This window comes from Leptonychotes weddellii, chromosome 10 (assembly GCF_054177405.1).
Source record: "Leptonychotes weddellii isolate Sample4059 chromosome 10, ASM5417740v2, whole genome shotgun sequence".
In the NCBI taxonomy this organism is placed as follows: Eukaryota; Metazoa; Chordata; class Mammalia; order Carnivora; family Phocidae; genus Leptonychotes; species Leptonychotes weddellii.
In genome coordinates this window covers 11,912,668-11,935,600 of record NC_138378.1, presented here as the reverse complement: position 1 = coordinate 11,935,600, position 22,933 = coordinate 11,912,668, and the positions used below count along the sequence as shown (strand labels likewise).

Below are 22,933 nucleotides of genomic sequence, written 5' to 3'. Positions count from 1 at the left end.
TTTTTTTTTTTTTTAAGATTTTATTTATTTGAGAGAGAGAGAATGAGAGACAGAGAGCACGAGAGGGAGGAGGGTCAGAGGGAGAAGCAGACTCCCCGCCGAGCAGGGAGCCCGATGCGGGACTCGATCCCGGGACTCCAGGATCACGACCTGAGCCGAAGGCAGTCGCTTAACCAACTGAGCCACCCAGGTGCCCGAGATTAATTTTCACAGATGAAACAATAGCAAAAAAGTTTTTTGTATTCTTAATTTAGTCTTTTTACACTGATAAAGAAAAAATTTTTCCAATATGAAATAATATTTATTTACTTACCTTGAGATTGTCAAACCTGGTGACAGGAATTTTTACCTTCTAAAGTGGTTCTTTCTCTGTATCTATTATGATTTGGCAGATTAAAGAACAATACTTCACATTTTGTAATAGAAAATGCTAAATAGAACAAAAAAAGAAAATACTAAATGAACATCTTTAGAACATCTTTATTCAAGTAGTTTAGTGACTAGAACCTTTAAAATTATCTCATTAATGTTTTCTTTTATTATAAAAGCAATACATACACATTATAAAAGTTAGAAATTACCAAGCAGGAAAAATCAAATAGTTTCATCTGGGTCACATATTTTCCAGTTGCTACCTTTCTTTCATAGGAAGTTTGTTGCACTGAGTGCAGTACTTTTTTTGGAGAGGTTTTTTTTTTTTTTTTTTTTAAGATTTTATTTATTTATTTGACAGAGAGAGATACAGCGAGAGAGGGAACACAAGCAGGGGTAGTGGGAGAGGGAGAAGCAGGCTTCCCACCGAGCAGGGAGCCCGATGTGGGGCTCGATCCCAGGACTCTGGGATCATGACCTGAGCCGAAGGCAGACGCTTGACGACTGAGCCACCCAGGCGCCCCATTTTGGAGAGGTTTTATTCTCTGTCCCTGATGTAAACTTTTTCTGAGCATCTGTTTTGTGTTTGTCATCTGGCTCTTGGAGCTAAGCTCAGGGGAGGTGCTTGAGGACAGAACATCCTTATTCTGGGCACAGCGCATAAACATTTACTCTTTCCTGGAATACATTTGTCCCTTCTTTGTAGGGTCGTCATCTAACCTCCCCCCCCCATTAAGGTTTTTTAAAAAAATATGTCGTTAAAGGTCTGAATTTGAAACAGATTCTTAGACTGGGGCCTCTGTTTGTCAGCTCATTTGCCATTAGTGCCTTTGTCATCCCCAGTAGCATTTTTAGAACTCTGTTTTACCATGTGAAGCTGAGTTTTCCCAGTCCAAACCTGCTTTTCTTCAACATTTTAACTTTTTTGACAAACACATCATGGAGAGGATAAATAGATTAGGAGAGATATAGAAAAGCTTTCCAATCTGTTTGGAATCAAATTATTGACTACTTCTTGTAAGTCATTTGTCTGTACCTCTTGGGTCAGGATTTCTATCACCTTCCTGATTTGGGGGACCCTGTTGGTGCTGAGCATAAAAGGTCATCTGGATCTGGGTATTGCATTTTTTTAGTAAGGCCTGTGCAGAATAGACAAAAACAAGCATTGATAGTCTTGACAGCAACATGAGCTTTCAATCATAGTCTGACATTTTGTGACGAGGGAGCATATTTTGTTGTGGATATGCATGTCCTGAATGTTGATCACACAGTTTTTGCCCAGGGCATCCTCAGTAATTATTTTGAATTTTTAAAATGTGACTTCAACATTCTGCAAATCAGCAAGGCTCACTTCAAAAGCACAACTCTTCAGGCCATCAGAGGCAATTTTGGTCCCTTTGACAAAGTTCTTAGGAATAATGTTTTTGGATTATTCCTTATATGGAGCATAGCTGGTACTTTCTCCTCATACCACTCTTTCTTTGACAGTGGGTCAACTACTTTCTTCTTGGCTCCTTTTTAAAAAAATATTTTTAAATTTATTACTATTACCATTACTTACTTACTTACTTACTTATTTATTTATTTTTTTTTGAGAGAGAATCTTAAGCAGGCTCCACACCCAGCGTAGAGCCTAGAACTAGGCTTGATCTCATGATCCTGAGATCATGACCTGAGCCAAAACCAAGTTGGACGCTTAACCGACTCAGCCACCCAGGCGCCCCTCTTCTTGGCTAGTTTTTGACATTTTTTGTAAGGTGTTTATTCTTGCCGTCTTGCTCTGGTACTGCTCAGAAAGTGTGGAAAGGCATAGCCGTCCATTTTTTAAGGACCATCTTCATGAAACCTTTTATTTCATAGCATTTTTTTTTTTAAGATTTCATTTATTTGGGGCGCCTGGGTGGCTCAGTTGGTTAAGCGACTGCCTTCGGCTCAGGTCATGATCCTGGAGTCCCGGGATCAAGTCCCGTATCGGGCTCCCTGCTCGGCGGGGAGTCTGCTTCTCCCTCTGACCCTCCTCCCTCTCATGCTCTCTGTCTCTCATTCTCTCTCTCTCAAATAAATAAATAAAATCTTAAAAAAAAAAAAAGATTTCATTTATTTATTTGACAGAGAGAGAGAGAGACAGGGAACACAAGCAGGGAGAGTGGGAGAAGGAGAAGGAGGCTTCCTGCTGAGCAGGGAGCCCGATGTGGGGCTTGATCCCAGGACCCTGGGATCATGACCTGAGCTGAAGGCAGACGCCCAATGACTGAGCCACCCAGGCACCCCTTCATAGCATTTTTGAGTTGTATAAATTGTATAGTCAAATACACTAGTTGTCTCTAGTGTATTTGATGTTAAGCAAAAGTCAGAAACTTCCAGAATTGTAGAAATGAGTATTTGGTTAACTGTCCTGATTTAGATTTTAAGTGTCCAAAAATGCCATCACCTCTCAGATGGAAAGAATTGTTCCTGCTAGCTGTGTAGGCAGGTATTTTCTTAGTCTTCAGATGTCATCAAATGTCTTCAGATGAACAATTTTAGTGGTAGGTGTTGTTTTTTCCTTTAAGTGAAAATGAACCTAAGGTTATCTGGACACGTCATATTCTGTACATTCAGAAAGTGAAAGGAGTTTTGTGATACTCTTATGTTTTGTACAGTAGAACATTTAATGTAAGTGTCTTGTAGGACTATGTCCTTAAAAAGAAAAGTTCTGGATATAGCAGAGAAAGTGGAGCAAAGATTTAGTGTCTTTATTTTATTCTTCAGCACTATGCCATTCATGTGCAACCAGTAAATACTGTGGGTTGGATTTAAATCTTTATTTTCTGTTTAATAGGAAAAGTTGTCAATATAGATACAAATTCACTGAGATCCTCCATGAGACCTGGCTTTGAAGATATAATCCGAAGGTGTATCCAGAGATTTTTTAGTCTTAATGATGGTCAGTCATGGTCCCAGAAACGTCACTATCAAGAAGGTAAAGAATTTTGAGTTTGATTCTTGGTCTTGTTACTGTGTTTGTGTACCATAAAGCATTAAGTATATACATGGCCATACATGGCTGCTTTTGTGTGGGGGGTAGGAAAGTGATTCTTGAGCAGTCTTCTTTTAGCCTGCTTATAATTTTGGTGCAGGTCCATTCTTTTCACTGGAGTTTGAAAATGTGGCACTTGAAGTACATTTCCTTTCTCTCCTCTCTTATATCATCTATTTTGTCAATTGTAGTCACTAGTGATGGCGTGTTTTCCCCAACAGCTTATATCCATGGCCATGCAGAAACCCCGGTGTATCGATTCTCATTGGCTGATGGAACCATAGTGACAGCACAAACCAAAAGCAAACTCTTCCGAAATCCTGTCACAAATGATCGGCATGGCTTTGTCTCAACCCACTTTCTTCAGAGGTAATGGTAGATTACTGGGTCTCTTCACATTAAATGCAGCAGTGTTCTCAAGGTGCTTTAGTATTAATTTAGAAAGACGTTGGATTTGCTGAAGTGAGTTTAGATTCCTGGATTGTTACACTTATTTTACTTACTTATTTCTTAAAGATGTTATTTATTATTTGACAGAGAGACACAGCACGAGAGGGAACACAAGCAGGGGGAGTGGGAGAGGGAGAAGCAGGCATTCCACTGAGCAGGGAGCCTGATGCGGGGCTTGATCCCAGGACCTTGACATCATGACCTGAGCCGAAAGCAGACACTTAAGGACTGAGCCACCCAGGCGCCCCTTATTTTACTTACTTTAATGTGCTGCCAAAGCGAGCATATATTTTTAAGATTACATTATTATGTGAAAATGAGGATTTGTTCATTAAATAATCACTTCCTAGGAAAGCTGGGGAATGGGAAGGCTAGTGGATAAAAGAGCGTAAAAAATCTGACTACTGCCGTTACCTTTCATTTCTGATATGTTTACGTTGCTTCTAGTGATTGAATTTGAAATTTAAAAGTAGACTTTAAGAAAAAAAGATACTATTGCTGTTGCTAATGGTAAATGCGCAGCACATGGAAGAGCAGAATATTTATGCGTTAATTATCTTGAGTAATTTGCAGTTACCTCCAGGTCAGCCCCTCGAGGTGTGGCAACTGTAGTAAACCCTGCTGCGAGCCCAGCTACCATAGTTCTTGGCCCTTCACGGTGCTGTGCTTGTGGTCACTCATTTAGATTCTGTGGCATATTAAAAAATACGTTACTGGGTTCATAACTGATCAATATTTAGATTGGAATTGACACTAAGTATTGCCTAGGAAGTTAAACTCCTGGGCACTTATTTCATCATTTAAAAAAAAAATGTGAGTGCTTTAATGCATGCCTGTACTATTTTAGTGAAAGTGTGTCCTCTTTCTTTGCAGGGAACAGAATGGGTATAGAGCAAACACGAATCCTGTTGGACCAGGCATTAGACCTCCAGCAGCCGGATGTAACAGTTCGGTAGGCGGCATGAGTATGTCGCCAAACCACGGTTTACAGATGCTGAGCAACAGGACCTATGGCCTGGCTGACCCCAGCACCACAGGGCAGATGAGCGGGGCTAGGTATGGGGCCTCCAATCCCATAGCTTCAATGAACCCTGGGCCAGGCATGCAGTCACCATCTTCCTACCAGAACAGCAACTATGGTCTCAACATGAGTAGCCCCCCACATGGGAGCCCTGGCCTTGGCTCCAGTCAGCAGAACATCATGATTTCTCCTCGTAACCGTGGGAGTCCAAAGATGGCCTCACATCAGTTTTCTCCTGTTGCAGGTACTGGTGTAGGCATTTCCTTTTCTTTATTTCTTCTTCCTCAGTAATTCTTCTCTTCTTGCTCTGTTGTAATCCTTGTAAAGTTTGTTCATTTTATAAAAAACTCGAGTTCAGTGACATTTTTGTTACAGTATCCAGTAGTTAATTCTTTCCCTTATTTCTCTCCCAATCCAGGTGTGCACTCTCCCATGGGATCTTCTGGTAATACTGGGAGCCACAGCTTTTCTAGCAGCTCTCTGAGTGCACTTCAAGCTATCAGTGAGGGTGTGGGGACTTCTCTTTTATCCACTCTGTCTTCACCAGGCCCCAAATTGGATAACTCTCCCAATATGAATATGAGCCAGCCAAATAAAGTGAACAGTCAGGATTCCAAGAGTCCCCTGGGCTTGTATTGTGACCAGAATCCAGTGGAGAGTTCAATGTGTCAGTCAAATAGCAGGGATCACCTCAGTGACAAAGAAAGTAAAGAGAGCACTGTTGAAGGGTCAGAGAATCAGAGGGGTCCTCTAGAAAGCAAGGGTCATAAAAAATTACTGCAGTTACTTACCTGTTCTTCTGATGACCGGGGCCATTCCTCCTTGACCAACTCCCCCCTGGATTCAAGTTGTAAAGACTCTTCCATTAGTGTCACCAGCCCGTCTGGGGTCTCTTCTTCCACCTCCGGAGGAGTGTCCTCCACATCGAATATGCATGGGTCACTGCTGCAGGAGAAGCACCGGATTCTGCACAAGTTGCTGCAGAATGGGAATTCACCTGCAGAAGTAGCCAAGATTACTGCAGAAGCCACTGGGAAAGACACCAGCAGTACGGCGTCTTGTGTGGAAGGAAATGTCAAGCAGGAGCAACTAAGTCCTAAGAAGAAGGAAAATAATGCACTTCTTAGATATCTGCTAGACAGGGATGATCCTAGTGATACACTCTCTAAAGAACTGCAGCCCAAAGTGGAAGGAGGGGACAGTAAAATGAGTCAGTGTGGCAGCTCCACCATTCCTAGTTCAAGTCAAGAGAAGGACTCTAAAATTAAGACAGAAACAAATGAAGAGGTAATTTGTTTTTCTCTATTCCAGCTTAGTCATTGTGTTTAATCATTGCATATCTGTGTTAGAAAGACCATGTGTTATATGCAAAATCTTATCTTCTGTTTTAGGTTTATGTGATAGAAGTTACCCTTGAGCTGTCATTTCTTTATAATTTTTTGGGCATCAGTAAAGTGTATTTTTATTTATTTATTTATTTATTTTTAAAAGATTTTATTTATTTATTTGACAGAGAGAGAGACACATAAGCAGGTGGAGTGGGAGAGGGAGAAGTAGGCTTCCCGCTGAGCAGGGAGCCCGATGCGGGGCTCGATCCCAGGACCCTGGGATCATGACTTGAGCCGAAGGCAGACGCCTAACCGACTGAGCCACTCAGGCGCCCCAGTAAAGTGTATAATGATGGAAATACCAGATGTGTGTGTTTTAAAATGTGACTCGTTAACTTGAACCATTTGGTAGCCAGTTTGGAAATTTTCATGGAGGTTTTTATTGTTGGAATGAGCAGATTGGGTCTTTTAAAGGGATAGTAGAAAGAAACGGGGAAAAAAATTTGTATTAAGTAACAGATTTTGATTTGTACCTAAAAACAAATTCGTACTAGGGGCGCCTGGGTGGCTCAGTTGGTTAAGCAGCTGCCTTCGGCTCAGGTCATGATCCCAGGGTCCTGGCATCAAGCCCCGCATCGGGCTCCCTGCTCGGCGGGGAGCCTGCTTCTCCCTCTCCCTCTGCCTGCCTCTCTGCCTACTTGTTCTCTCTCTCTATCTCTCTGTCAAATAAATAAATAAAATCTTTAAAAAAAAACAAAAACAAAAAACAAAAACAAATTCGTACTATACGTGATTTCATTCTGTTTCCCATACTGCTTGAGGATCACTCTTCTGGGAGACTTCACCTGAGAAAATTAAAGTCTTGGGGGAAGTCTTACTGTTAGGATGTCTGTTTAATTTTGTTTAACCTAGTGCTCTCCAAATTGTGGACCAAGAACCGTTTTTAAGACATGCCTATGAATCTCTTACTGAACGTCAGCTTGTTGCCTTTATTATTAATCACACTTGTTTTTTGAAGGTAGGTGTAGAGGCAGACCTCTCTGTCAACTAATGATCCTGACATTAGCTGGAAAATATCCTACAGTTTGAGAATTAAAGTTCTAGTGCAGATTAAAAAAATGCCCCTTCGAAAGCAGTTCCAAACCCAGAGAATTTATTTCAGTACACTGATCTAAGTTTCAAGGAAGAAGATTTGGGGGTAGGGGTCTTAAGAAGCCAGACTTTAAGTTGGACATTACTGTTTTAGGTAACTATTGTATTTTACTTATTCCCATTTTATTTGTGTTCTTCTGATGAATATGTTTATACCTATGTATCTAGTAATGTTAATTAAAAAAAAATTAACACAGGTTAATTAAAGAATTTTTTTTCCAGGGATCTGGAGACTTGGATAATCTAGATGCTATTCTTGGTGATCTGACTAGTTCTGACTTTTACAATAATTCCATATCCACAAATGGTAGTAATCTGGGAACCAAGCAACAAATGTTTCAAGGAACTAATTCTCTGGGTAAGAAAGAACTAGGTTTTATTCTTGCTGCCTTTTAAAAGTTTCTGCACATTTGTATGTAGTTACCCCTTGAACAACACTGGTTTGAACTGCACGTGTTCAGTTACACACGTAGATTTTTTGGATAAATACAGTACTGTAAATGTATTTTCTTACGATTTAAAAACAACAACAACAACAACAAAAAAAAAACCCCCCCCAAAACCCAAAACAAAAAACAAAACGCAGGGCTTGAACTCAAACCCTTGAGATCAAGACCTGAGCCGAGATCAAGAGTTGGACACTTAACTGACTGGGCCACCCAGACACACCTCTCATGATTTTCTTGATTTCTTTAGTTTATTTTAACAATATAGTATATAACACATGTAACATACAAAATACATGCTAATTGACTTATTGATAAGTCTTTTGGTCAAAGTAGGCTATTAGTAGTTAAATTTCTGGGGTCAGTAGTTATATGGATCATGTGTTGGGGGCTCAGTGCTCCTAACCCTGTGGTGTTGTTCACGGGTCAGCTGTACTCTTACAATAAGATGGGAATCTAATTAGCATTTTTAACTTCAAAATACATATCGTGCCTCTCAGGTTGTTTTTAAATAATTCATAGTGCATATGTTTTAAAAAGTTTCTTGGACATTTTCCTGTTTCTTAAAATTTCCTGTTTCTAACTAATATGCCAGTAATCATGGAACTTCTAGGAAAATGTTTGTCTTTGGTTGCTCCAGATGAGTAGTAGCTACCAGAGCGTGTATTTTTGTTAGGCACAGAGACTTGAATTAAAAAGCAGCTAAAACTGTAGATTGAAACTTCTCCTGTGACACTTGTGGAACCTTGTCATTTAGCTGTGAGTCTTCTCTTCTTCTGGTGTGTGCTGGTTCTCCCCCAGCCTCTCTTCCACAGCTGTGTGGTTTCCTCATTCATCAATTTAAGAAAGGTATACTACAGGTATTAAAAATTCACAGTTATCAGGAATGGTGGTTACTCACTTTCAGTGGCACCATTTCCTAAACTGAAATGGGTAGTCCGATCAGTCAGATAGATTGGAGAAAGAAAAAAGTTAGGGGGAAATACCACATTTCATTCCTTGTTTGATTAGCAGGCAACTTCTCTAGTTACATTTAATTTTAAATTTTAAACAGAATCCACTTAAGTACATATAGGGAAGAACCTCTAGGAGTTTGAACATTGATAACATTTTCAGTATTAAGTGAAGCAGAATATGAATGACCATGTCAGGCTGTGGAACAGTACATCAGCCAACACTGGGACTCTTGTTTCTACTGTATTCGGAATATGAGGCTTTTTTTCTTCTTTTTGTTTTCTTCTGTACTTAGTGTTTATTTTAGTAAGGAAGACATTCTTGTGTGGGTGGTATTGGTATTTATGTACTGTGCTTGGTTACTTAATGTACTGAATCATCAGAGGATTCTTATGTATTGTGCATCTGTGTTTCAACAGGTTTGAGGAGTCCACAGTCTGTGCAGGGCATTCGTCCCCCATATAGCCGAGCAGTGTCTCTAGATAGCCCTGTTTCTGTTGGCTCAGGTCCTCCAGTAAAGAATATCAGTGCTTTCCCCATGTTACCAAAGCAGCCCATGTTGGGTGGGAATCCAAGAATGATGGATAGTCAGGAAAATTATGGCTCAACTATGGGTATGTTATTTTTAATCAGTACTTATGATTAAAATTTTCTTTTGGGTAAAGCAAATTTAAAATACTTAAATCCATTTAAATAATTTGGATTAAATAATAGGTTTTTGAATAACAGTGGCATAATATTTCTTTCACGAGTTTCCTTAATTTATTCTTCATCTTGGTTATTTTAAACTTTCAGGGAAGCTAGTTGAATACGTGGCAACAATTGCCTATCAAAAATGTCTTAAAAAATAAATGTCTTAATAGTTGGCCAGCCCTGTTCTTCGGAATACAGCACTTTTTTGGTCAAGTTTGCGTGTAATGACTATACTTATATAGGAAGGATTTTAGTATAATATGGGAAAGACATAATCATTTCTACCTGTTTTAGGTGGACCAAACAGAAATGTGACTGTGAATCAGACTCCTTCCTCAGGAGACTGGGGCTTATCAAACTCAAAGACCAGTAGAATGGAACCTATGAGTGCCAACTCCATGGGAAGACCAGGAGCAGATTATAATGCTTCTTTACCCAGACCTGCAGTGGGCAGCTCTATGCCCACCTTGCCGCTGCGGGTCGGTAGCATCCCAGGGGCGAGACCAGTGTTGCAGCAGCAGCAGCAGATGCTTCAAATGCGTAAGCATCCCCTCCGTAAAAAAAAAGAAAATCAGATGATTTAGGGTAATTTTTGCTATTGCCTTCTTTGAAAATGTATCCCCTCTTTTTCTTCCACCAGGGCCTGGTGAGATTCCCATGGGAATGGGAGTCAGTCCATATGGCCAGGCAGCGCCATCTAACCAACCGGGTTCCTGGCCAGATGGCATGTTGTCCATGGAACAGGGCCCTCATGGGACTCAAAATAGGTGGGGCTTTGTTATGTGACTCTGTTGAAAATGCTAGCATTGGATTATCTAGACAAGGGTCAGAACACAGGAGCAACCCTGAAAGAGAATGAGGAAAACTCACTGTGATTGAGGTGCTTGGCAGCCATCTGGGCGTTTCTTGTCTGTGTAAAAATCGAGGTGAGTCAGCAAGCCAGCGAGGGAGGAGACTGCTTCATTGTTCAGCTGTCAGGACCAGTGAGTGCTCAACCTGGAGAGGGTAGATGACCACCAGTTTGAGAAGATAAATGGTGTTCAGGGGGTGAGCCTCAGTGTTCTGGCAGATTAATTTTTAAGGATTTTGATAATTCTTTTCTAAAATTATTTAAAACATTTCAGGGATGGTGAAAGTGAACTGTAGCACTCTGTTTTTGTGAAAGAAAGATGTGGATTTTGTCTGTATTTCATTTTTATTTAGCTTGGTCAGTAACTCATTTGCATGAAAGAAGCCACCTGTAAAAGTCAAGTCTAACTTGAATTCTTTAATTAAGCAAAGAAAAAAATCGAGCTATTGAGTAGACAGTGGCATAGCTATGTGAGTTTATTAGCTTGAGTGCTTCTCTACTCAATGGAGAACAAATAGTCTCATGATGGAATTTTTTTCTGAGGCAGAATGAATATCTGGTTCTGTGTCCTTCTAATATGTTGGAGGACTGTGGCACCTTACTGTAGGTGTATGGAGTTTGTATTATACTTGTTAATACATGAGCTCTGTGGGCCAAGGATAACAAAAAGTTATTTTGGCAGGTCCCGGGCTCAGTTTGCTGATAGTTCTGTGTTGGTTTTTTTTTTTTTTTTTTTTTTTAATTTTCCTGGTCCTTTGTTGATTTCTTCAAGTTAACAAATAGCGTAACTACTACCACTTCTATTCTTGTACTAGCCCATCCCCCTCAGCCTCTGCTATCCCCTCACATGTCTGGGGATCTAGTAGTTACATTTTGGTGGTGGGATTGTAAATTAGATATGTGTAAGCTAGATGTGGTGGTTGTAAGATGGCCTGGCTCAGTTTAAAATTGTGGGCCTTCAATTTAAGTTGGTGCCATTTGCTCTTCTCTGTTACTTGGTTTATTATTTGTACTCGTCATATTTAAGTTATTACTGTGTATTAAAAATGTGCGTGGTTAGTGTGTGTGTGTGTGTGTGTGTGTGTGTGTGTGTTGGAGGAAAAGCAGCATTGACATTGATTGCAAATCTCTTTTTAGGCCACTTCTTAGGAATTCCCTGGATGATCTCCTTGGGCCACCTTCTAACCTAGAAGGGCAGAGTGATGAAAGAGCATTGTTGGACCAGCTGCACACTCTCTTGAGCAACACAGATGCCACAGGCTTGGAAGAAATTGACAGAGCTCTGGGCATCCCTGAACTTGTAAATCAAGTAGGTGGCACTAACACGGAAATGGAGGTGTATATGTGCACGCTCTCAAATGAGCATGTGTGTGCGCACATCCATGAAGCCACTCACGTGAATGCCTGTCTGGGAATCTTTCTTGTTAACTTGAGTTACATCACTACATTCATGGAGGCCAGTATTAAATTTAGAAATCATATTGCCAGCAGCCTACTGTTTTGTAAAGCTGTCCAATTTTAGGCAGCTATAGAAATGATCCAATAAAATTTCTATGCGGTTTTATTTATTTATTTATTTATTTAAAGATTTTATTTATTTGACAGAGACAGACATAGCGGCGAGAGAGGGAACACAAGCAGGGGGAGTGGGAGAGGGAGAAGCAGGCTTCCTGCAGAGCCAGGAGCCTGATGCGGGGCTCGATCCCAGGACCCTGGGCAGATGCTTAACGACTGAGCCACCCAGGCGCCCCTCCTATGCAGTTTTAAAAATGCTGTTTTTTACTTATGTTAGTTGAATCCTCATTTTTATTATTAACTCTTTTTTTTTTTTTTTTTTTTTAAAGATTTTATTTATTTATTTGAGACAGAATGAGAGACAGAGAGCGTGAGAGGGAGGAGGGTCAGAGGGAGAAGCAGACTCCCTGCCAAGCAGGGAGCCCGATGCGGGACTCGATCCAGGGACTCCAGGATCATGACCTGAGCCGAAGGCAGTCGCTTAACCAACTGAGCCACCCAGGCGCCCTATTATTAACTCTTTTTACTACCTGGCCAAGCAGTGTATACTCTGAGGAGACAAGCTTTTTTTTGTGTCAAACAAAACCCAGTTACAGTAGTGAATATGAAATATGAACATCTCAATAATAGCATCTCTCATTCCCAGTTACCTGTGCAGCCTTATGAAAATATGTCATTCACAAACCTATGTTTTTGAAATGGAAAGAACCGTGTGTGTGTGTGGGGGGGGGGGCAGTGTATAGATACGTACTCAATGATAATTAGGCAAGATTCTTAGGGGGTCACACAAAGGATCATACTCCTCTGTGGCAAACACTGCCACAGAAGTTTGTAAAGGGTGGGTGGGAAATGTAGAGCAGTGATGATGTATGTCTCTAGCAATACCATTTTCATGCCCCTGGCGCTGAAGAACGGCGTCTCACGTGGCTGAGGGTGGATGTGAGGGCTACACAGAGACCGATAAGCTTGAACTACCCCTTAAAATTTTATTTAAGCCGGAAAGAGCTTTCTCTGTTCTAATGATAAAATAGTTAATGATCATTATGTAAAATCTGACAATGACAAAAAAAAAGTACATATTAAAAAAAAAGTGAAAAATCCTCTTTAATCCCTCAGTCATCTTTTTAAATTTTTTATTTAATTTTTTTTTTTTTCATTTTTTAAAGTAATCTCTACGCCAACATGGGGCTCCAGCTCACAACCTCGAGACCAAGAGCCACAAGCTCCATCCACTGGGCCAGCCAGGTGCCCCTCAGTCATCTTCTTTTGTTTAATATATATGTCTTTAATTTTAATAGGCATGTAGTATCTACTATAGAGAACACAATTTATTTAACCAGTACTCTACTGATGAAAGTTAAATTGTTTCTAAATAATTATCATAAACAATTCTATGAATTACTCCCATCCTGTTCACTTAGTTTTTCTTACCTACAGTCTGAGAGAAAGGTTGATTGGGTAGAGAGAGTGTATATTTTAGAGTTTTGTAGGTGGTTTTCCTAAAGGATCATACAGCTGCTTTCCTACACAGAGGCTGAGGATTGGGGTTCCTCACCCTCACAAGCACTGTGCTGTGGCCCAAGTAGATGAAAGACACAGTGTGGACAAGCAAGTGATGAAACAAATACTGAGCATGATTATTCTTTTAAATCTTTCCCAGTCTGATTGGCAACAAAGATGCTTGTTTTATTTTTATTTTTTTAATGATTTTATATTTAAGTAATCTCTTACACCAATGTGGGGCTCGAACTCACAACCCCAAGATGAAGAGTCATGTGTTCTTCTGACTGAGACAGCCAGGCACCCAGAGGTGCATGTGTATGTGTGTTTTTTTGTTTGTTTTTTCCCAAGAGGGAGAGAGGAGGAGGCTGGGAGGAGCAAAGGGAGAAGGAGAGAGACTCTTAAGCTCCACGCCTAGTTTGGAGCCCAGTGTGGGGCTCGATCTCACAACCCTGAGATCATGACCTGAGCCGAAATCAGGAGTCGGAGGCTTAACTGCCTGAGCCACCCAGGTGCCCAAACATGCTTGTTTTAAATTGTATTTTGTTGATTTGCAAGACTGAACATATTTCATGTTTTTTGGTCATTTATATGTTTTTAAAATAGTTCCTGATGGGGTTTTTATCTGCAACAGTACTTTATGCAAGTTTATTTATTGACTTGTTGATTCTTTCATTTAACAAATATTTGTCTTCTGTATGCCAGTTAGTCTTTTTTTAGAGGCTGAGGGGCAGTAATGAACAAATTAATTTCTGCTCCCAGAGCTCAGATTGCACTGGAGCAGGCACACATCAGGCAAGGAGCCACCCGGATGGAGGCAGACATGGTGTGGTGGAGATCAGCACGAAGGGCCTGTGTTATAAAAGGACCTTTTCTTAGGGTGTCAGCATTTTTCTCTAATTCTCTAAATTATTTTCTCTGAAATAATTTCTTCTATCTGAGCTGTGATTTGAAGGCTGTTTACTTGTCTAATATATTTGAATAGTTTTCCCAGTTTCTTTTTAGTGGGGGCTTGTTGTAGTCTTACTCTTTAGTTTAAAAATGTTTGTGTTTTCAAGTCCAGAATGATGAGATAAAGAATTACTGGGGACTGGGGTGAGTGGTCAGGAAAGCTTTTTTTGGGCAGATGACATGTAAGGTGACATTTGAAGGATGAGATGGAGCCAGCTTGGCAATCAGCTAGGGGAAGAATGTTCCAGAAGAGGTACAGCTAACTCAGAGGCCTCAGGCAGGGAAGGGCGGGGTTCTACCAAGCGACTGAAAGTCCGTGAGAGCAGAGAGGGATTTCTTTGAGACGTCGATGGAGAAGTAAACGGAAGCTGGTTCCACAAACCATCTTATGGAGTCTGGAATTTTTCTGTTAAATTGGGAAGCCATGGAAGATTTTAAGCTTGCTTTCCTTTTTTGTTATAGTTAATTTTTATTTTTAGCCAAGTAACCTGTGTTTCAAACTGTAAAATGGTACAAAAATAGACTTTTTGAAAAATCACACGCATTTGCCCCACTCAGAGATAGTGAAACTCAAACTATTTGGGGTATATTTCTAAGTACTATGAGTATGCAGCTATTCTTCTTCAACTTCAGTCTGTATCTGTTGATTTCCTGTTACGATAGCTGACTGCATTCATTTTCCCTTGTCTGAGAACCTCGGGGTCAGGTATGCTCTGGAATTCAGGAATTTTTGGATTTAGAAAGGTAAAATGGTGCATATATGCCATTTATTTTGTGGTACCCCTGGTGTAGTTTTGAGCAAAACTTGTCATTTTAGGCATGACGTTAAGTGTATTGGGCCCTTGTGTGTCTGAAAGTATCTTTATTGCATCCCCTGCATGTCTGGCTGTGTATTAAATTTTGGGTTGAAAATAATTTCCTCTTAGAATTTTGAAAGAGTTGTTCCACAGTTTTTTGGCGTCCAGTGTTGCCATGGACTCATATTTCAGTCTGATTCCTGCTCTTTCGTGTGCGACCCATTGATTGTCTCTGGAATTATTCAGGAACTTTTTCCTTCTAAAGTTGCATGAAACCTTATCATGGTGTGGGTCTTATCTCATTCATTCTGCTGTATGTCAGATGCACAGAGACTCCTTTTGGTTTGGGGGCATTTTTGTGTATCGTTTCTCTTCTCTTTTCTTTTTAATTTGTGAGTTTTAATTGCATTTATTGGTAATGGGGCTGAATGTCTTTTCCTTTTTAAAAAAATTTTTTTTAGGGTTGAATATTTCTAAAGCTTATCAGACATGTCATTTGGTATCATTTCTTTAATCATTTTATCTCCTGTATTTTCTTACCTCTTTGGGATGTCTATTGACATGTTGGGTATTACATTGAATCTGTGTTTTTTAATCTCTATTTTCCTTGTTTCTGAGTTACTTTTTACTTGTTTGTGTCCCTTTCATGTTGGAAGCTTTCACCATCACATATCTTGAAATCCTTGACTATCTTTTTATATTTAAGTATGATGTATTAAAAAGAATCAGTCTTCACTGAAAGTATTTGATGGGGGGGCTAGCCCTTTTATTTCAGGACTCCCCAAATTGCAACATGTAGAGCTGTTAACCACCTCCTCTTCTACTCACACTGTATAGTTTTCCTTGCCTGGGAATTTTTAATTACCTGGTTGCATTTTGGGAGCTGGGCTGGGAGGCAAGTTGATGATACCAGAGTGTTAAGATATAAAATATAAAAATTTTACTAGAAATTATAAATAAGATTTCCTGTTTTCAGCTTCTGCTTGCTCTTACCTCTCTGCTCTGCTTGGTGTCCCAGAACTGAGGTAGTTGAGGGAGTAAGTAGGTAGAAGGTATAGCTACATGGCTATGCAGAATTGGGGAGCAGGTTAGGGGCTGGGAGGTAGCTGCTCCCTTGCTCTCTACTCAGATTCCTAACCAGCCACGTTTGAGCACTTTGCCTGACCCTCTACATCCCCAGTGGAGTCTGTCATTGGCTCCGTGGGAAACATTTGCTCGGGTCTTACGTGTTTTCCCCTACAGGCACACGGATCTCAGCTTCTCTACTTTCTTGAGTTGGTTGCTCCTCTCTTTTTCTGTCTTGAAAACGCCTGTTGAAATACTTTGTTGCCTTTCTTATTCTCATTGCTTTGTGGATAGATGCTACCTTTCATTTATTTATTTTAATAAGTAACTTTTTAAAAAGATTTTATTTATTTATTTGACAGAGAGACAAGAAGAGAGGGGACACAAGCAGGGGGGAGTGGGAGAGGGAGAAGCAGGCTTCCCAAGGAGCAGGGAGCCCGATGTGGGGCTCGATCCCAGGACCCTGGGATCATGACCTGAGCTGAAGGCAGACACTTAGCCAAGTGAGCCACCCACGCGCCCCAGGATACTACCTTTTAAATTCTTTGCTATTCCTTTAGTAGAGTTAGCAAGGGAAAGGAGGTAGACATGCAAGGTTAATCCATGTTTAACTTACAGTATGATTTACTTTATAGAAAGAGATTTCAGATTCCTTTCTGGAGAAGGGAATTAGAATGATGGGACAGAGCAGATGCATAGAACCATTTACTACAAGAGTCCAAGAATGTGTCTTGGAGAGGGTCATAGCAGTGGAATGGAAGAAGGGAAGGCTGTGTGATACGTCATATGGAAGAAAAACTGACAGGACTCGGTGGACTGTGTGTGCCTGTGTGTGTATGCGCATGCACACACGCACACACACACACACACACGCTTGGAAAGGGAGAATGTGAGGAATCCAGATTGCTGGCTTTAGTTCTGGGTACATGGTGTTGCCATGTTGCCATGAGGGGAGGATTGGAGGAAGATCCGGGTCTTTTGGGGGAGGGGCTGTTGGGAATCATGACTTGTTTTTTCTGCGCGTGAACTCCTGAGATGCCGGTGACATCCAGGTGAAGTTGTTAAGCAGGCATTTGCATAAGCAGAGTCAGAACTCAGAGACACTTGAACTGGAGACGAGTTTGGCCGTTGTCGCTAGTAGATGAGAAGACCAGAGTAGAAGATGTAGCTAGAGAAAAGAAGAGTGCCCTAGGACTGAACCCTGATGAATGCCTACCATGCCTCCGAGGAGAGGTCAGAGAGGTGGGGAAATCGAGGGTGGGGTCACTGTCACAGTGGGGTGACGTGTGTTTTGGGGTGAGACTGTTGCCTGCACACATACACTGTGTGCCCGTGGATAAGAAGGTAAAGGTGAGCGCAGTACCTGACAGGCTTTTCTTGTCTCAGCGTGGCAGGCTCTTCACTCCTTCGGAACATTTGTTTTCACTGTTGTTCTGTTACCTGTTCGACTTTACTGCATACATATCCTTTGCATGTAGAGAAGTGATGCCAAGCACATAGCAGGCACTTGATAAATACTTGTTGAATGAATGGGTTTCTTAATGATCCCTCCAGCCATACAAATAGTAGTGGACGGCCACCTTTAGGTTTTATTTGTACAACTAGTAATACGCTTCGGGGGATATGAGTTTATGTTGATTTCCCCGGTCTCTTCCAAAATCACCTCTGATCACCATCAAAATATTCCTATACTAATTATATGAGAATTGATCACAATTTTAATTAGTTTTTTTATACTTGGCTTCGGAGGTCTGGTCTGGAACAAATAGCATTTCTCCAGGTACTCTTTGTCTGTGTGAGACTCTGTGCTAGGCACTGGGACACATTTGTGAAAACATGGGTCATGGTCTGTGTTCTCATGGAACTTCAGACAATAAACTTGATTTTATTTTTGGAATTCTGCGGCATCCTTGTTTGCATGTATTGACTTTATTTTTTACCTTCCTTGGAGCATTTGATTTCTGTTGCTTTCCAGATGTACTTTACTGTTCATTTATGTGTTTGATGTTTAAGGGACAAGCTTTGGAGTCCAAACAGGATGCTTTCCAGGGCCAAGAAGCGGCAGTAATGATGGATCAGAAGGCAGCATTATATGGGCAGACGTACCCGCCACAGGGGCCTCCAATGCAGGGAGGCTTTAATCTTCAGGGACAATCACCATCTTTTAACTCAATGATGAATCAGATGAACCAGCAAGGCAATTTTCCTCTCCAAGGAATGCACCCAAGGGCCAACATCATGAGACCCCGGACAAATACCCCCAAGCAGCTCCGGATGCAGCTTCAGCAGAGGCTGCAGGGCCAGCAGGTAAGCAGCTTCGAGCTCGCCTCAGCCAGACGCGCCTTCCCTCTGGCTGCCTCCTGTTTGATTGGTTGTCAGGCTTTGTTCTTCAGGGCTTTTGCCACTGCCTCTCTCTCTCTTGCCATCTCACACTTTTTTGTTTTGACTTTTGTGTAACATTTGTTTGTACAGGTAGTTCCTTGTTAGGGAGTGGTCCTGCTGGAATTGGTCAGGTCCTCCTTACCTTTTGATAAGATTATTCTATTGTACAGGTTAAAAAGTGAAAAATGTCTGAGGGGATGGCACTTGGGGGAGAAAAGTATTTTTTGATGGCTTAGAGGTAGATGATTTCTATTTTTAAAAAAGTCCTTAATATTCATACCAGATACTTACTGATTTGAACATTCTTTTTATGGAACCTCTGCTTTCTAGATGTTTTATAAAACTTCAACTCTTAATATTCTAAACTAGGAGTTCGCTTTTTTATTGTTTCCTTAATCTCCAGCACATCTTTTAAAATTTAATTATTTATATTGTTTATGTCTTGGGTATGCTGAGTTATTAAATGTGGCAGAACCGAACCATATAAGCTGATGAGTGAGTGAGTGTCAGGTCCAGTGAGCCAGAGACTTCTAGGGTATTAATACTACTAAAAGTCAATGTAGGTACTCTGCAAAGCTGTGTTAGTACAATCATGGTATCGTTTTACTTTTTACCACTTCTTTCCACTAAAAGTTACTTAGGAAAAGCTAACAGAAGAGGTAGTTTATTTAGTGTTGGTCTGAGCAAATTAAAGCTATTTCCCTAATGGCCTAAATAGTCCCACAGAAAATCTGACTTAATGAATCCTTTGAGTTTCTGTTGAAGATACTCTTTAAGCTGCAGATTTGTATTGTTACTTTTCTTCCTGATGCCAAACAATAAAGCTTCATATGCTTGCCAAGGACTTTTCAGCCTGAATTTTTTGAAGTATGGAAGTATACTGGTTCAGTGTAGATGTGACTTAACCAGGTTAATGTGTTGGAAGTAGCATCATGATCTTACCGGGTGGTGCTGAGGATTTAGAAAGCTGTTTGGGGCTCAGTGACACGCTCCACTTGCATCCTAACCAACCTGTCTCTCCCCAGTTTTTGAATCAGAGCCGTCAGGCCCTGGAGATGAAAATGGACAGCCCCACTGCTGGGAGTGCTGCCGTGGTGAGGCCCATGATGCAGCCCCAGGTCACCTCCCAGGTGAGGAAAGTGAGTCTGTCCACGGTCACTCCCGTGGGCCCTGCACAGGGCCTGGTCCGTACTTGGCCCTCAGTAAATGTATGTTGAAACACAGCAGTTCCCAGTTTCTTGTGTAAGAAACCATTCCTTGCTCTCATCACACTTCCTCTTCCATTCTTCTCTCTTGCTGGTGATGAGGAAGAATCAGGAGGGGAGGCTCTTTTATTAAAACCATGGATTCGTGTTTTTTTAATTAATTCCCTTTGTGATTTGCTGTGTTGTGAAAACAGCTGATACTTTTTTGGGATTTAAAATAATAAATCTGTAAACTTTTCTTTGTTTCTGGGTTATGAAACTATATGCTCATTGGTAAAATATGAGATTGTAAGAAGAAAAAAGTAAATAATACATAATCCGACTCTCAAGGACTATCTCTGAGATGACTTGTTTCCCATAGTGGGAAGGATGATGTTCAAGTTCTCTGTACCTCCAGCTCAAGGTGGAGACTGTCCTAAGGTATTTTTTTAATGTGCACGAGGCAGATGACCACACAAAAGTCCTTTACTGTGGTTGGAAAGACTGTTCATAATGATTGTAAAAACAAACAAAACATCCCACTGTGAAGCGCCCAGTATTTGCTGTCTTAGGCCTGCTTGGAAGTACTTTGATAATCCGACATCTTGAATAAGCTGAGCTAGGATGCCCTCCAGAAAGATAAAAGTTTGCTTTTTGCAGTTGCTTTCTCCCAGCTGATAGGGCCCAAGTCAGCTTTTTGGTTCTGTGCTTTGACCATGTTACCTCCTGAACTTCCAGACAGCTGCTCCTAATCCTCCATCTCTTGTTTCAAAAGCTTTCAGAGACTATACAGGCCCTTCTGGGGTAGACTCCTGTTTATTGAGTTTAACCCCGTTCTTTGGGCGGGCCCCTCCTCCCACCCTCTTATTGCTGTCCTTTTCCATCTTGTAGTTTTATTTCATAGTTTCTGAAAAACTTGTCCTCAAATTCTACCCTTAAATGTTCTCTCACTTTGAGGAATGTTTTCAGTGTGAAAGTTTGACAGCTTGCCCAAACAGTTTCCAGGGCTCTGTTCTGCACCCCGTCTGCCCCACCTAGCCACGATGCCTTTAGCAAAAGGAGAATTGTGCATTTTTCCTTTTGTAGGAAGAAAGGCATTGGGTGTTTTTCTCTCCCGCCTAATGTATGGTGGTGGTCCCGTGTGTATGAATTGGCTGGTTCCTGCTACGTGTGTGTAACTGCATTCTTCCTTGGGTATTAGCAGGGTTTTCTGAACGCCCAGATGGTGGCTCAGCGCAGCAGGGAGCTGCTGAGTCATCACTTCCGACAGCAGCGTGTGGCCGTGATGCAGCCGCAGCCGCAGCAGCCGCAGGCCTTCAGCCCGCCCCCGAACGTGACCGCCTCCCCCAGCATGGATGGGGTTCTAGCAGGGCCCGTGATGCCGCAGGCTTCTCCCCAGCAGTTTCCGTATCCACCAAATTATGGTAAATTTTGATGGTGAAAATGGCTTCCCCAGAGTAACAGATCTGTTGCACGTTAAACGCCAAATAGTACTTACTCCCTTTTTGTCATTAACTAGAAAGATAGAATTAATTAAAAATAACAGAACAAGGGATGGTGACCAGTGAGACTGACAAGGCACAAGTAGAGGCCAGATCAGACGAACCCTAGAAGTCTTGAAGAGTTTGGTGTCATTCTGAAGGCGGTGGCAAGTCACTGAATGTTCATAGATGTGTTTAGATTTGCACTGGGGCAAGGGCACTTGAGGCCTGTGAGGCACCTGCATCAGAAGGACAGCAAGGAGAGCAGGGAGAGTGGAAGACGGGAGGACGGAGCACCCCAAACAGGAGACGATGCTCTTGTAGTCAGAATGGAGAAAAACTGGTTGGTCTAAAAAAACAAAAACAGAAAAACCCCCAGAAGTGGTTATTGTAGTGCACAGGTGATTGTAATCCTGGTAGATGATCTGTCAGAGTGGAGCATTTCCCGCCCCCCAGGTCTTGTTTTTTCAGCTCCCCACATTCTTAATTTGGAAGAAAGACCACCAGGTTCTATCCCCCCCCGCCCCAGTATGTCCCAGTATGTCCCAGTATATCCCAGTCTAGTTGAACTCTACAGGCTTCGAATGCTTGGTCATGTGAGTGAGAAGAATGCCATGTGGGCTTTGGGGTCCTTTCCTTGGTGACTTGGGTATATTCATTACAGTAGTGCAGATTACATCTTCAGGTCAGTCTTTGAGAGATTCCAGGAACATGGTGGGAGTGGGGATAGAGTATCTTTTGGGGAGATTACATTTTAGGTGCACTTCTGCCAGCTGGGGACAGAGGGACAGAGTGATGTGAGTAGCATGAGGTGGAATCCCTTTTATACAGAAATCTCCGTGAAGTAATAGCTCTTCAGGTGGTCTAGACGGTCTGCTCTGTGTGGTAAGCCCATTCCTTCAGTTGTCTTCTCAGTGAGAAGCAAGAGGAACTGGCAGGCAGCAGCTTGCGGCACTGTCTTCACGCCTGCCTTTAGAAGAGAACATAAAGTTTCTGTAGAAAACGGAGACTCTGAGGAAGGTCCCCCTTGAGCGTTGCAATTTCTTTTTCTTCCTTCTTTTTTAAAGGAATGGGACAGCAACCAGATCCGGCTTTTGGTCGAGTGTCTAGTCCTCCCAATGCAATGATGCCCTCAAGAATGGGTCCCTCCCAGAATCCCATGATGCAGCACCCTCAGACCACACCCATGTATCAGTCCTCGGAAATAAAGGGCTGGCCGTCAGGAAACTTGGCCAGGAACAGGTGAGGAACGGGGACTTGAAAAGTCATTCATGTTCTAGGGCCCAAAAGTACAGGAAAGTATCCTCTGCATTTTTCAGTCAAGCCTGAGTGGATGGAGAGATCAAAAGGCCTGGGTTCATATTAGAAAGTGTGTTATTTGGCTCCTCCATTTTGAGACTCCTTCCTGCCCTCCACGTGTCCACAGGCAGCTGTGGAAACACAGAAGGCAGGGGCAGTCTTCTCCCTCGGGTTCTCCGCTGAAGCAGAGACATTTGACAGAATCGTGGTGGTCTCTATGTGCATGTCGGTTGTGACTAGAGTGACCCGGGTGGTAATCTCACACTTTGTTTACAGCTCCTTTCCCCAGCAGCAGTTCGCCCACCAGGGGAGCCCTGCAGCGTACAGTATGGTGCACATGAATGGGAGCAGTGGTCCCATGGGACAGATGAACATGAACTCCATGCCCATGGCTGGCATGCCCATGGGTCCTGATCAGGTATGGGGGGTCTATCCCTTCCTGTTCTCAGAAAGTTTTTCCTGTTCTCTGGAGAG

The 22,933-nt window shown here is 41.8% G+C and overlaps 1 protein-coding gene and 1 pseudogene across 7 annotated transcripts in view; one reads left to right on the top strand and one right to left on the bottom strand.

Moving 5' to 3' along the window:
* NCOA3 (nuclear receptor coactivator 3) overlaps positions 1-22,933 on the top strand; it is a 134,817-nt gene that overhangs the window by 108,212 nt on the left and 3,672 nt on the right. For 4 of the 7 annotated variants that reach the window (XM_081832613.1, XM_081832607.1, XM_081832608.1 and 1 more), the window contains 14 exons: positions 3,194-3,334; positions 3,613-3,760; positions 4,715-5,106; positions 5,281-6,149; positions 7,565-7,700; positions 9,162-9,356; positions 9,730-9,975; positions 10,076-10,202; positions 11,423-11,594; positions 18,127-18,420; positions 19,521-19,634; positions 20,881-21,103; positions 22,228-22,402; positions 22,736-22,877. In XM_081832613.1, the coding sequence (XP_081688739.1) occupies positions 3,194-3,334; positions 3,613-3,760; positions 4,715-5,106; positions 5,281-6,149; positions 7,565-7,700; positions 9,162-9,356; positions 9,730-9,975; positions 10,076-10,202; positions 11,423-11,594; positions 18,127-18,420; positions 19,521-19,634; positions 20,881-21,103; positions 22,228-22,402; positions 22,736-22,877 (3,374 nt within the window). The remainder of the gene's footprint in view (positions 1-3,193; positions 3,335-3,612; positions 3,761-4,714; positions 5,107-5,280; positions 6,150-7,564; positions 7,701-9,161; positions 9,357-9,729; positions 9,976-10,075; positions 10,203-11,422; positions 11,595-18,126; positions 18,421-19,520; positions 19,635-20,880; positions 21,104-22,227; positions 22,403-22,735; positions 22,878-22,933) is intronic. The other 3 variants (XM_081832612.1, XM_081832611.1, XM_081832610.1) reach the window with 3 other exon arrangements.
* LOC145723735 (small ribosomal subunit protein eS1 pseudogene) lies at positions 1,237-2,193 on the bottom strand (annotated as a pseudogene).